At 44.7% G+C, this 13,917-nt stretch overlaps 2 protein-coding genes across 3 annotated transcripts; one reads left to right on the top strand and one right to left on the bottom strand.

Annotated features, from left to right (window-relative positions):
- Positions 1 to 242: 242 nt before the first annotated feature.
- LOC107263100 (ionotropic receptor 25a) lies at positions 243 to 7,533 on the top strand. The gene is made up of 5 exons (XM_015729949.2): positions 243 to 875; positions 1,712 to 2,865; positions 3,195 to 4,036; positions 6,121 to 6,453; positions 6,534 to 7,533. The coding sequence occupies exons 1-5, from the start codon at positions 746 to 748 to the stop codon at positions 6,880 to 6,882; spliced, it is 2,808 nt and encodes a 935-aa protein (XP_015585435.1). The 5' UTR covers positions 243 to 745; the 3' UTR covers positions 6,883 to 7,533.
- A 232-nt stretch (positions 7,534 to 7,765) lies between these two features.
- On the bottom strand, positions 7,766 to 13,017 carry LOC107263102. Of its 2 annotated transcripts, XM_015729953.2 has the most exons (7): positions 12,869 to 13,017; positions 11,886 to 12,204; positions 11,401 to 11,803; positions 10,393 to 11,260; positions 9,877 to 10,304; positions 9,665 to 9,801; positions 7,766 to 9,577 (listed from the first exon to the last, which is right to left on the bottom strand). In XM_015729953.2, exons 3-7 carry the CDS (start codon positions 11,725 to 11,727, stop codon positions 9,517 to 9,519), a joined length of 1,821 nt encoding a protein of 606 aa, XP_015585439.1. In that variant the 5' UTR covers positions 11,728 to 11,803; positions 11,886 to 12,204; positions 12,869 to 13,017; the 3' UTR covers positions 7,766 to 9,516. The 2 variants fall into 2 exon arrangements, with proteins under 2 accessions (XP_015585439.1, XP_015585438.1); XM_015729952.2 differs by having other exon boundaries at positions 9,665 to 10,304.
- Between the last annotated feature and the right edge of the window lie 900 nt (positions 13,018 to 13,917).

The raw sequence follows: 13,917 nt of genomic DNA, 5'->3' as shown, positions 1-13,917 counted from the left end.
GGATGCCAGCGCCAATTTCATGCTCCTGTTTTCAGAAGACAGTGAAGATTCCGGTGCACTCACGTTAAATTCAAGATATCAGCGGGAAACGTTGGACCAAAAATTCTTGTAGCCGGAGCTAATGACGTCACTGACTCGTCGAGACTTTCCGAGCGTCTTGACGCCTGGAAGACCCCGTGAAAATCAACGACGGAATAATTCTTCGGTAAGGCAAATACTCATTGTCGGCTGTTACAAGTCGCCTCTAGGCACGCCTCATGTTAATGTAGGACGTGGTAGCGTATACGCGACGTCACGTATCCTTCGGAAGTCTTTTCAAAGGCGTCCTTTCGCGATGCGTGCTACAGCATGGCTAACAAAGCAGTAGACACTACAGAGCTGCATTATACGTGCCAAGGTTTTCGAGAAGATCGCGCAGCTACGACGCGTACGAGGACCGTAGATATATGTAGTCCGTGAGGGGGAGGAAGAAAGGGGTTTCAGAAAAAGGGGTTGAGAGGACGGTCGGTGAGGATTGATTGGGTCATCCCCTCGGCAACCGATGGACAAACACAAATAAGCTGACCATCAACCGGGAAAGCGCTCCTGTCCACCCTCAGTGTCCCGAGCACGCTTTTCCCCTTCGCGATATCTGTCGATTTGTTTTCGCGTGCGCCACCTCCCCTCGCCCGCCCCTCCTACTCGGTGATCGCGTCGTGACACGTAGGGACGTCGCACCGCATCCTGTGGGACAAACGTAGTCGACATGAAACTCCTGCTCCTGGTGATCGCGATCCACTGCGCGACTTTCTCTCGACGTGGGTACGAAGTTGCCGAAGCACAACAGGATCCAGGGGGAACGTCGGCCAATAGGGATGTCAGACCCGTTAATCTCTGTAGGTATATCTTATGTCAGTGATTAAAATCTATTGAAAATCTGGTGAAACTTTTTGGACGATGACGTCAGCATCGTGCTGGACAGGCAACACACGCGTCACTGCTTTCCAACTAACATTCTGGAATTAGAGAATCGTAGACAATGAGGGTGCGAAGGCAGGGCGGGGACTGACGAATTGTCAGAGTACCGACGTGACAGCGATTGCTGGTATTTTTAATTAATATTCGGGACAGCTGACTGTTGCTTATTTACCGAGTGATCGATTTACCAGTCGTGCGTTCAATATTTTTGGAATATCCCACCATGCATGAATTCATCCAAGTTCCATGATATTACGTCTGACCTGCTCTCGTGCACTCGCAATTGCTCGAGGTACGCTAGATCGAGTCACGTAGGTTCGATTTATCCGGATGTTTCGAAATTTAAATGAATATTTTTCAATCGCTCTCTCGCGGTAGCCACATTCGCTGCTATACAGATATACACGCGCAGTATCCATACATCAAGCGTCACACTTCTCAAGATAACCGCCAGGGAAATAAGTTCCCTTCGAAATACATAGTATTTGCTAATACTATGGACTCCCGTTAATATTCAGCGGGTAAGGTCAGAGGTCGCCAGTTAATTCGAACTTTCGATAGGTTTGCCATAAATCTTTGAATAATGGCTCGGAAAACTTTAAATAATCATATCGATGCATCAGGACAAACGATACTCTAGGCCATCGACGTGTTTTTCAATTGAATTTGGCATTGCCGTTAGCAGTGGCAGTGTTCGCTATCTCTCAAGATATCTAGATGTCTTGACTGTAATTAATCTTTTAACGACCCGCAGTTATCGTGAACGACGTGACTAACGACATAGCCAACAAGAGCGTGATAAATGCCCTGAAGACTCTGAGAGATAAGAATCCAGGCTGGATAGGAGAGGTCTCCACTGTGCTGATCAACGGATCCGATCCGAGAGATACATTGGACAGACTCTGCGCCGCTTGGGATTTGGCGCTACGAGCAGGAAGCACCAAAGTCCCAGACTTGGTCCTGGACACGACCAAGTCAGGTTTGGGCGCTGAGACTGTCTGCTCCTTCACGGCAGCTCTGGGCTTGCCCACTCTGTCCGCTCAGTACGGTCAGCAAGGTGATCTACAGCAATGGGAGAATTTGACACCGGATCAAACAAAGTATCTGGTGCAAGTGATGCCACCGCCCGACCTTGTTCCTGAGGTCATCAGACAGCTGTGCCTGTCCATGAATATCAGCAACGCCGCCATTCTCTTCGACGAGGGTTACGTAATGGATCACAAGTACAAGAGTCTTCTGCAAAACGTGCCGACGAGACACGTGATCATCGAGGCGAAGCAAACGACCACCGAGTTGCAGTCGCAGCTGTCGCGGTTGCGTGATCTTGACATTGTCAACTTTTTCGTCCTCGGCGACCAGGAGACCCTTAGTGTCGCTCTGGACGCAGGCGAGTCCTTGAACTTCACAGGTAGAAAGTACGCCTGGTACGGACTCACACTCGACGACTTCAGTCTACAATGCGCCTGCAGGAACATCTCCGTTCTCTTTTTGAAACCGAAGCCCGCCGCAAGTCAGCAAGTCTTGAGCGAGCTGACCAGTCGTGGCTTATTGCCGAAACCACTGCTGCTCTCGGCATTCTACTACGACTTGGTTCGTCTTGGTATCTCGGCCATGAGGTCGGCGTTGGAGTCCCGTCAGTGGCCCAGAGAACCCAGTCACATCAGCTGCGACGACTACAACGTCAACAACACTCCCGTGAGGAACTTTGACTTTTTGTCCACGTTGAAAGTCACGACGCGCAACAGCGACTTTGTCCCGACTTACGGAGGATTCGCTTGGGGCAAGTCGAATGGCGACCATCGCGCCAACTTCAGCATGACGATCAATCTGGTGATAATTAACAACGGGAATCCCATATCAACGGAGGAAATAGGCGCGTGGCAAGCCGACGTCGACGGCGACTTGCAGGCAAGTACGAAACTGAGATCATGCCTGCATGATCGATTATTTTCCAATTACTGTACCTAAATCCGCTCTTCCCTCCAAAGCCCATACATTAGTTATCTTTGGTTCGTTCCTTTCCTTATTCGATAAGAGAGGTTAATGCATTCGGCGGGGCGTTTAATCGAGCCTGGTTCGATAAATTTACTTTCCGTCAACCCTCGGCTAGTGTATTTTCTTGCAACGGGAACAATTGGCTTCTCACTCGACTCAATGGCCATTCACATCTGCCCATTAAACACCTTCACCGAACGCTACATGTTGCCTTGATGCTGGTTATTAAAACTTTCATAAAGGTCTTCGAGGAGGATCTATTAACGAATCACACGGCGCTAACGAGCTATCGCGTAGTAACGGTTCAGCAGGCTCCATTCATCGTGTACGATGCTGAAAACGACACGTGGTCAGGTTACTGCATCGACTTACTTAACGAGATTCGTGAGATTCTCATGTTCGAGTACGAGATCCGTGAGGTCGATGACAAGCTCTTCGGTAACATGGACGAAGAAGGGAATTGGAACGGGATGATAAAGGAGCTGAAAGACAAGAGAGCGGACATAGCGCTGGGCTCATTGTCCGTGATGGCCGAGAGGGAGAACGTAGTGGACTTCACAGTGCCCTATTACGACCTAGTGGGCATAACGATTCTCATGCTAAAACCCAAAACACCCACCTCCCTCTTCAAGTTCCTCACTGTTCTCGAGAATGACGTCTGGCTCTGCATCCTGGCCGCATATTTTTTCACGAGCTTCCTCATGTGGGTCTTCGATCGCTGGTCGCCGTACAGCTATCAGAATAACCGCGAGAAGTACAAGGACGACGAGGAGAAGCGCGAGTTCAACCTGAAGGAGTGCCTTTGGTTCTGCATGACTTCCTTGACGCCTCAGGGTGGAGGCGAAGCGCCGAAAAATCTTTCGGGCAGACTAGTCGCGGCAACCTGGTGGCTCTTTGGGTTCATCATCATCGCTTCCTACACTGCGAATCTTGCTGCTTTTTTGACGGTCTCTAGGTTGGATACTCCCGTCGAGTCTTTGGATGACCTCAGCAAGCAGTACAAGATTCAATATGCCCCGCTCCAGGGTTCGTCCGCCTACACCTACTTCCAGAGGATGGCCGACATCGAGAAGAAATTTTACGAGTGAGTTGCTTTTTCCTATAATCATTACTTCCAGCGATTCTGATGAAGTCCGTTGCGTCCAGGTAGTCTGGTCTAATGCACTGCCAACTTTTAGCTATTAATCTCGGTACACAGGATGCATCCCGGCTCGCTGCACAAATTCTCTTGCAATTCCGGGAGAGAAACGTTAGAATGCATATCCTACGATTTTATAGACTGGAACAATTCGATTTTGCCGATTTCACGTGCTGACAATGCGCATTACGCTACTGCTGCTATAGAGCGACGATCCATTCGTATATTTCCACTATGGAGTTTTACCAGAATCGTCTGGAGTTTTATTCTTTGAAATATAATTTTCAATTTTACAATGCATCCGCATTCTACTGTAATGCATTCGATAACGATACTTGCATTAACGATTAGTGCACGTGTGCAGATAGGCAAGGTACACACACGCGATGCACGCATGTGATGGGTATTGCTCTCGTTAATTTATCGTTGAAAAATGCCGCGTCCCCGATTATCGCATGGGCCATTTATACAGACTCGCTTGGTGTTCCTGGAAAATGTAGCTCTCGAAATAATCGCACTGCTCATCTGCCTATTCAACGACGATTTCCGAACTACAGATATACTATATACGTACATGCGCAAGATTGTATCGCGTGGTCAAATTTATAGCAATTCACTTTCGACGGAGTTCACGTTCTTCCATGGACAAGCGGAGCAAAGCGTGCGCGTTCGTGTTATTCGTAAAGATAAGGACGGACTAGTTCAATTATTCGCTGAAGTGCCAGTGTCACGCTTCAATGGAGATTATTTCGCCGTAACACGTAAAGACTCATTCCTTTATGAATACTCAATGACGACCATCATTACAAGCGAGTAGACTCCAGCTGCATTTCGTTTACAGGCGCAACTTCATTTAGTTAGGTTAGGTTGGGAGGACTACCTTTGACGTCGGGAGACTCGCTCTCGTTAAATATGTTAATATTTACACGAATTAATACTTACCGAGGCTCGATAGAATAATAGAATCCTTACTTGTAGTCGCAGATGTAATAACGGTGATTCCTGTTATGTTGGCCGCCGAACAAGTTCCTACTTTATCCGTCATGGCGTAGCTGCGCCACCAACGTCTGGGACACTCGGTGATTAATCGATCGAGCAAATCAGCGTCGATACTTTTTACCTCAGCGTGAACCCGTGTAATTGGGATAATTATTGAACAACATGGCTTCGGGATGAGCAGCCAATGAATTATTATTGGGGTTCGAAGTACATGTTGGGAAATTCTGGTTCAAGGATTAGCTAGCTAGTCTTGTTGTTCGCTTCGCTGATCTGAGCCAAGTGACAGATTTGCCTTTACACTTGGAGTGGCAATAACTCAGTGTTACGTTATGGAAATTGCACTTTATTAGCAGGGCATAGCTGTATTCGGGCTACGTTGCTTGTGCGAGTCCCGGCGAATGTTTTGCTTGCTGAAATTGAAAGAAAAATAAGAGTGCGAGAAAGAGGGATAGAAGAGTGAGAGAAAACAAATAAATTTCCGTTGGATCCCATTGGCGCGGTTCATTGAAAATGAGAAATTTCAAACGAGAATGGAAGCGTCGTGAATCTGTTGTGCGAATTCGTAAAATTGTTTGTCATAAAAACTGAATACGTTGGCATGTTGGAAAATTAAAAACGGAACAACATAGCGGTTCCGGGCTAAAAGGAAATAACAATGAAATAATTCATGAACATTATCGTTGGTGTTGATGTTCGCATTGAACTTTCGAACGTTCAAAGCACAGTTGGGCGTTTACGAAAATCTCGTTATCGAAGCAGATTGTTGCTATTCCGATGAAAAATAGTATGTGGATGATCGAATGGAGGCCAAGCGGATTATTCCCACTTGAAATTCGCACCTGTTTTTCAGTTGGATATTGGAGAATTAAATATTCAATGCATGAATAAAAAACCGCATCGTATTCTGATTTTCATATTCCTATTTCCTCTGCAACATTTACATTGAAAACTTCACATTTCTTAAATACATATTCTCGAATTTTGACGTAGTTCTTAGACATTCTGATTAAAAGAATTAAAATAATTCGCAGGATCTGGAAGGATATGAGTCTGAACGACAGTCTCTCTGACGTGGAAAGGGCGAAGCTGGCCGTTTGGGATTATCCGGTGAGTGACAAATACACGAAGATGTTTCAAGCCATGAAGGAGGCCGGCTTCCCCACGGACATGGAGGACGCCCTGAGTAGAGTAAGACGCTCTAAGAATTCCAACGACGAATTTGCATTCATCGGCGATGCAACCGACATTAGGTATCTTACCATGACCAATTGCGACCTCACTATGGTGGGCGAGGAGTTCTCTAGAAAGCCGTACGCCATTGCTGTCCAGCAAGGATCGCCTCTCAAGGATCAGTTCAATAACGCGTTCGTACCAGGATCACTCTTCTTAGAATACTTTGGTACTGCGGATAACTGTAGCTTATACGTTTACGTGCCGTTTGCAGAATCCTGGTCCTACTGAACAGACGAAAGTTGGAGAAGCTCAAAGAGAAGTGGTGGAATCGAAATCCGTTGAAGAAGACGTGCGAGAAGCAAGACGACCAGAGTGACGGGATTAGCATTCAAAATATCGGTGGCGTTTTCATTGTCATTTTCGTGGGAATTGGCTTGGCTTGCCTGACACTGGCCTTTGAATACTGGTGGTATAGATATCGACCCAGAGCCAATAACGCGAATCATAATATTCACCAAGTGCCGAAGGGTGTACCAAATGTTAAGCCGATAAGATTTAATTTGCAACCAGCAGCTACACGCGCGTTTCAGTCACAGCCAAAGTTTCGGGCGCGTTTTTAAATTTTGAAAATTTGCTTTGTATTTTGCCGATAAAAAATGTGGCGACGCCCAAAATATCGGATAAATTGTGGAGAAACGCAAAGTTTGCATAGGTTGGAATCTGTTACTTGAAACGCAGTGTCTTTTTGAAAACACAGAGAATTACGTTTGCACGTGTGCCCTGTATATCGTTGAATGATGAAAAATTCTAAATGTTGAAGATGCAAGAAGTCTTTCATTTTCACTGATACGCTTGTATGTTAAAATTTCAATAAGTTCATAATGAATGCACGGTGTATGTATATACACACACATCCATACGTATGAGATGAGTATAGTGTCCAGAATCGATAACTTGACCGTCCAATTAATAACAGTGTCTGAGCATTGTCAACCCTCTAAATCCTTACAACGAAAATCGGCTTTATACTCAGATGAAAACTAATTACAACATTTCCAAACGACACTTACCAGACGACGTTACTACTTTGTTACGAATAAAATGAATTATTCACGCGAAAATCGCAACATCTATAATACAAAGTTCCAGAATTCTGTCGTTGGTCGAACTGCTCATTTCCCTGATGCTGTTTTGCACGCACAAATTATTCATGTCAATTTAAGCGAATGTGTATGTTTAATTGTAAAAATACATAATTAAAGACAAGAGGATATCATTCGTGGTTATTGATTAGTTTCATTGTATATGACGCATATTGCATAATTAGAAAATGCTTTTTTTATGAGAAAAAATCATGTGGTAATAACTAGTCATCTAAGTGACAACTACTAAGAGCCGTTAAAGCTAATGTTTTCACCCAACGACCATTTTAATGCAAAAAAATAATATAGAGGAGAAAGAGGAAAAATGTTCTGCGAGGACCACGAGGGACGTAATTGAACATTCAGTTTGCAATGCCTTTATTTGGTTACTCCCATTGCGTACATCCTTCTCTCAAAGAATATATTTTGTGTTTCATTGCATATTTCCATTTCTCCTTTCTCAGTTTTTCATCTCTTCCAAGGGAGCATTCGTTAGATAACATCCATCATTCCTCCGTCGCGCAGTGACACGTACGCCCTATTATCATTATCAACAGGCATTTCTCATGTAACTTAGGGACAATTTATGTTCCATTTTTTCATCACACCTTTTTATCTCAAGGTGTGCACGTTTTTCAAATACACTTTTATACATGTACGTTTTTCAGTTACTTGGTTTCCATAGGGGACAAGTGTGTATCTTGTGTGTTATTGGATGTGTATCGTGTGTCGTAGATAAGGGAAAGTTTTGGGAAATTTTGGGATTTCAGGATCTGCGGTGCTGGTGAGGAAAATAGTACGTTTTTTCTTAAATTTGAATTGGATGCAGGATATGGTTACTCAAGTAACAATGGATTCTGGAATTCAAGGGGGTTGGATAGTGGTTAGGATAGTATGAGTAAGGGATAACGGGAGTTGTCGGGTACAAGGAGAAGGTTAATCATTTAAGGTGTTAAATTATAATTAGGAAATATGATTAAGATAATTAATTAATAATTAAGGAAAAAAAACAAGAAAATAGAACAGCACTTGAATATCTTTTCGTAGCGTGCAGCGATCGACTTTTCTTTTTTTTCTTTAACTTTTTAAAGATGTTTAAATATTTTGTTTGATGTTTTTTTTTTACCTTTCTACGTACCAAAGTTCGAGCACGTTACGTCCATTATATACAAGTAGAGATGAGGAATAATAGCCACTAGCGATTCTGCGTATTTGGATAGCGACGTCACCGGCGGAACCTCTCTACTCTGATTTGGTTTATTTGTATGCATGAGGGACGATCTCCTTACAAATCAACACACGTAGAAAGTCCCTCTCAAAGTAGGACTGATGTAGTTTTGAACGTGACGTCATTGGGCGTTTCGTGATCTGCGCGAAAGTCCGATCGCTAGTGGCTACACCTCGTCTACTTGTATTATGGTTACGTCTTCCTGTATATGATAATTATATATAGTGTTGCGAATATCACCAAACGGGACGAAAGGAGAAAAATTAAAATCTTGCACATTGAGATACAAGTGAGAATGAATTCTCACGGTGCGGAGAAATAGCGAATAATAAATATGTCATCTTGGCAAAAATCTATGGGAGAAATCATGATCAACAAGTTAGAAATAATAAATCGGAAATACACTCGTATTACTCTTTTCAATGTTCTCTCATCGTTTAAATAAGACGTTGAGGTTATACCCTTTTTTTACTTTTCATTTTTGTTTTTCTTTGTGTTTTTTTGTTTTTCTTTTGTCAAAGGATTAATAATCATAAAATTATCATCTGAATAAACCATTATTACTCATATTTCATAGTACTCTCGCGTTTCTCGTATTTTTGCTTTTGAATTGCTGTTTCCTACGGATGGCAAGGGGGCTAGCCGAGCCTTCTTGGGTTCATGCATAACAAATTCCACATGCCAAGAGGACCCCCCTGTCGTACTTTGCACTCTCAACTTCTTTCCTCTGTGTTTTGAGAAAAATAAAATTATAGCTAAAACACAACTCGCCATTCCGGTAGCATGGCGACTCCAACCTCCTCTTAGTTTTCCCTTCTTTCTCCTTTCTACCTATATCTCAGCCTTTCACTTTTTCATCGTATTTTTCTTTATTGTCTTTTCAGTTAGAGGGTTAGTGGGCGCAATGCAGCCAATGGCCGGCATCTCAGGCTACTGCTGTGTCTTCTGTAAAATAAGGAAGAACAGATTTTACAAAAACTATCCTTAAAATATCGTCAAAAGTCGACGTCAAGGTGATTCACAATAACTTACCTCTTCCTGTCGTTGTGTAAGGGTAAGCTAGATTGTACCCAGCCGAGTTGGCCCGTTGCAAAAGTATCCTTCTCGTTTTCTACAGGATCCTGGATAGTAGAACTTCCGACACCGACCGGTGAATGGTAAAAGCGATCCTGTTCGGAGAGAATTCTGCGTTTGACCGGAGATCGAATGGGCTCGGTTTGAACGCACTTGTCACATTGACGCACCCTGAATTTCAGCGTTAGATTCGAGGACGCGGCAGGGGGAGGCGAATCGCTTTCCCGATACTCCATGTACGGGCTCTCTCCTCCTGGTAGATAGAGCAGGTTACCTGACTCGGATCTGCGATAGGCAACACGCTCGAGTGTGTTGTTCACGGGAAACGTGGTCCCGTCGGCCCAGTGACCGTCATCCTTGATCGGCCGAAAGTGTGTTCGGTTCGATGTAAGAAGGTCTTCGTCCGGATCCGGAAGGCTGTTTACCTTGAGGTTCGAACGAGATTGCTTGCCTGTGCCAATGGGGGTCTTGTGAGGTGCAACCGGGAAGAAACAGCTACCTGTTCGTGGACTGTCGTTCAGAGTGGCCAAGTTGCTGCCAAGATCTCTCCAGCACCAGGGTCCATCCATGATGGAATCGGACCAATTCACATTGTACTCTGCAATTGGACACGTGCGTTTCGAAAGAAGTCGACTCTAAATTGTCTTATCTATCTATATCCACAGTCTTGACTCTGTTGTACGTACCTGCTGACTTTTCCTTGTTCCCGGATTCGTCCGCGTAATCTTCGACGCCAATCAAATCGATGTCCCATGGGATAAACGGTGAGTCGTCTATGATAGATTCCTGATACGGTGTGTCGGCCACTGCTGCAGAGTGTCCCTTGTCCGATATGGGCAAAGCGAAAGTGGCATCGATGGTGTCCGTAGGCCAGAGTGGTCCGGAAGGAATCGAGAGAGAAGGAGCTGCCCAAATCGAAGCCGTATTCTGGGCATTGCCGGGACCTGAATCCCATAGTGCTTCTAAACTCTGGTCGAACTTTGCTTGCAGCTGCGCCAATCGCAGCTGATCCAGTTCCAATTCGCGTTCTTTCTCTCGTTCACGTTCCATCGATTTCGCGAACCCGTAGTTTTCCTTTTCGTCAGATCTTCGCAGATCGATTGCCTGCTGAAAGAATGCGCGCTCGCTGGTTGGCGGATTTTCATTGGATCCCCCGATGGTCATCCTCAGGAAAACTTCTTCCTTAGTTACGAAGGCCATCTTCGTTTTCCTATGACGGGGCTTCTGGTTGTTGTTATTGTTGCTGCGATTATTATTGTTGCTAGTGTTATTCTTGCTGTTATTCTTATTGTTACAGTTGATCTTATTGTTGCTATTATTGTTTCCCACGTTCCTGTCCTTCCTCTGGGAAAACTTTTTCGGGGTGGCAGGTTGCAAGGCCGGGAATGCAGCGTAGTATCTGAGGGCTTTGTCTCTTGGAGTCAGGGATTCGAAGGCTGCCTTTGATTCTACTTCTGTCTTCTTGCATTCTTCTTTTTCGTCGCTCGAGCCTCCTCCTTCCAGCTCTCGCAATTTCGCACACAATTCGTCCACCAGCGACTCCACCCCACACTTCTAAAACACCGGACAAAGAAAAATCCTGCATTTCCATCAACTTCATTTGGCCTAAATCTCCGTAAGCTCGCAAAGTACCTCAAATTGTGGGTCGCTCTGCCCGTCAGGCATGACTCCTGTTAAAGCATAAGAAAGTTTACCTGGTCAGCAGCGCTGGTAAGACATTGCACGGCGGCACGCTTCTGTTCCCTGTCTCCTGGCAAGGGCAGCCACCCTCTAGGTCTCTGGCGCGTACGACGTCCTCCGCCTCGGCCTACGCCCACTGCCTCTGCCGGAGGGCTGAGGGCCGAGTCGGGGCGGCGCAGCAAGCTGAGTACAAAGCGCGAGTACGCCACCGGGTCAATTCCCAATGCGTCCAGGCGTGCCTCGAGCCACTGGCGCAACTCCTCCTCGGCCCTGTTACCAAAGACCCCACCCCCACCTGGGGATGCCGCAATCCCAACCAGACGAGGAGCAGGGTTCCTCATTCCCTCGCGACGGATCTCCTCCAGAACCCACGAATTGTCGCGAACTCTGCTGCCTCCGGGGTGATCATCCTCTCTCCTGGAGTGGCAAGTACTACTAGCTCATCAAGTGGCCAAGAGAAGAAATTTTTATGTAGCCTACGTACAACAGTTGTGCTTACCTGTATGAATTTCGAAGTTTCTTTTTTTTTTCCTTATAACGTCTCAACACCGCCGGAAACAGCCACCAACACCACCCTTTCGCCTTTTACCCTTTCCACTTGTCAATGGATCCCTATTTAGTTATGTATTTGTGATTTTTGTAAATTGATCTGTGTTTGTTGCTTTATCTCAGTTACTTGCAGTGGTATTGCTTATAATTTGGTTAATGACTGTTAGTGGGTATCCGGTTCAGGTACACAGACGGTGGATGTGTCGTCGTTGCAATGATGGCAGGCCTTAGTGAAGGATAAGCAGTACAGTCTTCTTTCCATTTTGACACTGAAACGCACAGAAAATATACTTAATTGATGCAAATAATACAATCAATGAACATTTATATTTGAACGTCGTAAAGTAATACTATCAGTGGCGTCGTCGTCGCAACGTCAGGAATACTCACAATCAAAATAAAGGGAAAAAAAAATTGCCTTGCTTCAGTCACTGGAGCACGAGCGAACATTCGACATGGCAAAGAATGATTGTAAGGTACAAGGACCTTGGCGAAACGCGAAGCATTGTGCACAAAGGACTACTTCGAATCGCAAAGGGATGAACAATTGGTACAGTTAGGGTCAAAGACAGTAATAAAATTGAACAGTTAGCGCGCCACCCTTGTCCGGATAATTCGTGACATCACCGAAAGCCTTAAGCAGCACTTTCGAAATGTCCGAAGTAAACGATATTATCTTCCTGAAGAACAATGAATCCGATGATGTTATTGTTAACAAAAACATTGTTCGGATAATGCAAATAACCTTGCCGATTGCGCTATGCGTTTCCCCTGAGTCATAGGACGACGACGAGGTGCCTAGTATTGCCTGGGCACACGACGTTGCGAAATAAAGCCGCGTTTGCACCTTCTCCGCACGAAATCTGGGAATTTTCGAAAACCCACTTGCTACCCGTGTACAAGGTAATCAAAAACACTTTAATTCCGACGTACCTGCATATCCCGAGAGATGATTTTCACCCCGGCCTCTTCTACACACCCCACTTGGTGAAAAACATGGCGGGCCACTAAGCCTGAGCCTCGCCTCCCTTCTTCCGGACTTTCGACCAGGTCCGTATCATCTTCACAAGGTTCTAGGTCTTCAGAAGCCTTTCGATCTCCTAATTCTTCTTAGTCTCAAAAAACGACAAAGTCTTCTACGTCATACCTTCCGCTCAACCATCAATCAGCGTTGACTCGTCATTGATAGTCTAGCAGCCTTATCATCGTCAAACAGATTTTTTGATTATAAATCAAGGCCCCTTTATATGTTTTCGCGTAGCTACGTACCTGGAACAGGATTCTCCCACCAATTTTACTGCGCTTCTCCGCCGCGCTTATTCTCTACGGCAAACGTTCACACTAGTCACAGCATGCCACACGTAGAACATCTTGTCATCTGTGTTCTAGATAATCATTATCCAACAAAAGATCTTTTGCTTCAGACCATTCATCTAGATAATTTATCTGCAGCTTGTCAAAGCGCATAGGTTTCTCATTGCACCACGTGCATTTCTGGCGTGATGCAGATAGCGCAGATTTTTCAGGGTGTGCCTGATCGATGTTATCGGTGTGACATCATCCTCTTGAGTAGATTTATTGGGAATATTTATAAAAATCGAATTTTGGGGTAACATCAGATGATAGGCCGATATATCATTTACCGGTCGTTACCATAGATACTCATTAGCTTCTACATGTTTATCTGATTGGACAGCTGTCGATTTAATGAAATCATCAAATCATGCTGCAAATATATGCTGTCAAAATAAAACAGGGCTGCAAATATATGTATAAATACTTACCGTTGATTCTCGATGAGACGCAGCGCTTGACTTTTCTTTCTGAACAATCTTACATATTAGATCTACTTACCTAATGAGCTTAGAATTTCTAAAAAAAATTTATGAACCGCATAGAATGATACTTCAGTTTGATAAGATTGACACTGAAAAGGGACTCTATCTATTTCAGTGAAGGATAAAATGATTTCCAAGTTTTAA

Source organism: Cephus cinctus, unplaced genomic scaffold, assembly GCF_000341935.2.
Source record: "Cephus cinctus unplaced genomic scaffold, Ccin1 Ccin1_scaffold0132, whole genome shotgun sequence".
Taxonomy (NCBI): Eukaryota; Metazoa; Arthropoda; class Insecta; order Hymenoptera; family Cephidae; genus Cephus; species Cephus cinctus.
The sequence above is the reverse complement of the archived record's forward strand: the minus strand, read 5'-3'. Positions and strand labels throughout refer to the sequence as shown.

What these genes read in the sequence shown, in the direction of transcription:
- LOC107263102 (XM_015729952.2), bottom strand. Translation starts at nt 11,727, where the DNA reads ATGAGGAACCCTGCTCCTCGTCTGGTTGGGATTGCGGCATCCCCAGGT. An exon ending in TTACCAGCGCTGCTGACCAG is followed by an intron (nt 11,261 to 11,400) that starts GTAAACTTTCTT and finishes CCGGTGTTTTAG; the next exon opens with AAGTGTGGGGTGGAGTCGCT. An exon ending in TTACACAACGACAGGAAGAG is followed by an intron (nt 9,578 to 9,664) that starts GTAAGTTATTGT and finishes CTTATTTTACAG; the next exon opens with AAGACACAGCAGTAGCCTGA.
- LOC107263100 (XM_015729949.2), top strand. Translation starts at nt 746, where the DNA reads ATGAAACTCCTGCTCCTGGTGATCGCGATCCACTGCGCGACTTTCTCT. An exon ending in TGTCAGACCCGTTAATCTCT is followed by an intron (nt 876 to 1,711) that starts GTAGGTATATCT and finishes AACGACCCGCAG; the next exon opens with TTATCGTGAACGACGTGACT. An exon ending in ATCGAGAAGAAATTTTACGA is followed by an intron (nt 4,037 to 6,120) that starts GTGAGTTGCTTT and finishes AATAATTCGCAG; the next exon opens with GATCTGGAAGGATATGAGTC.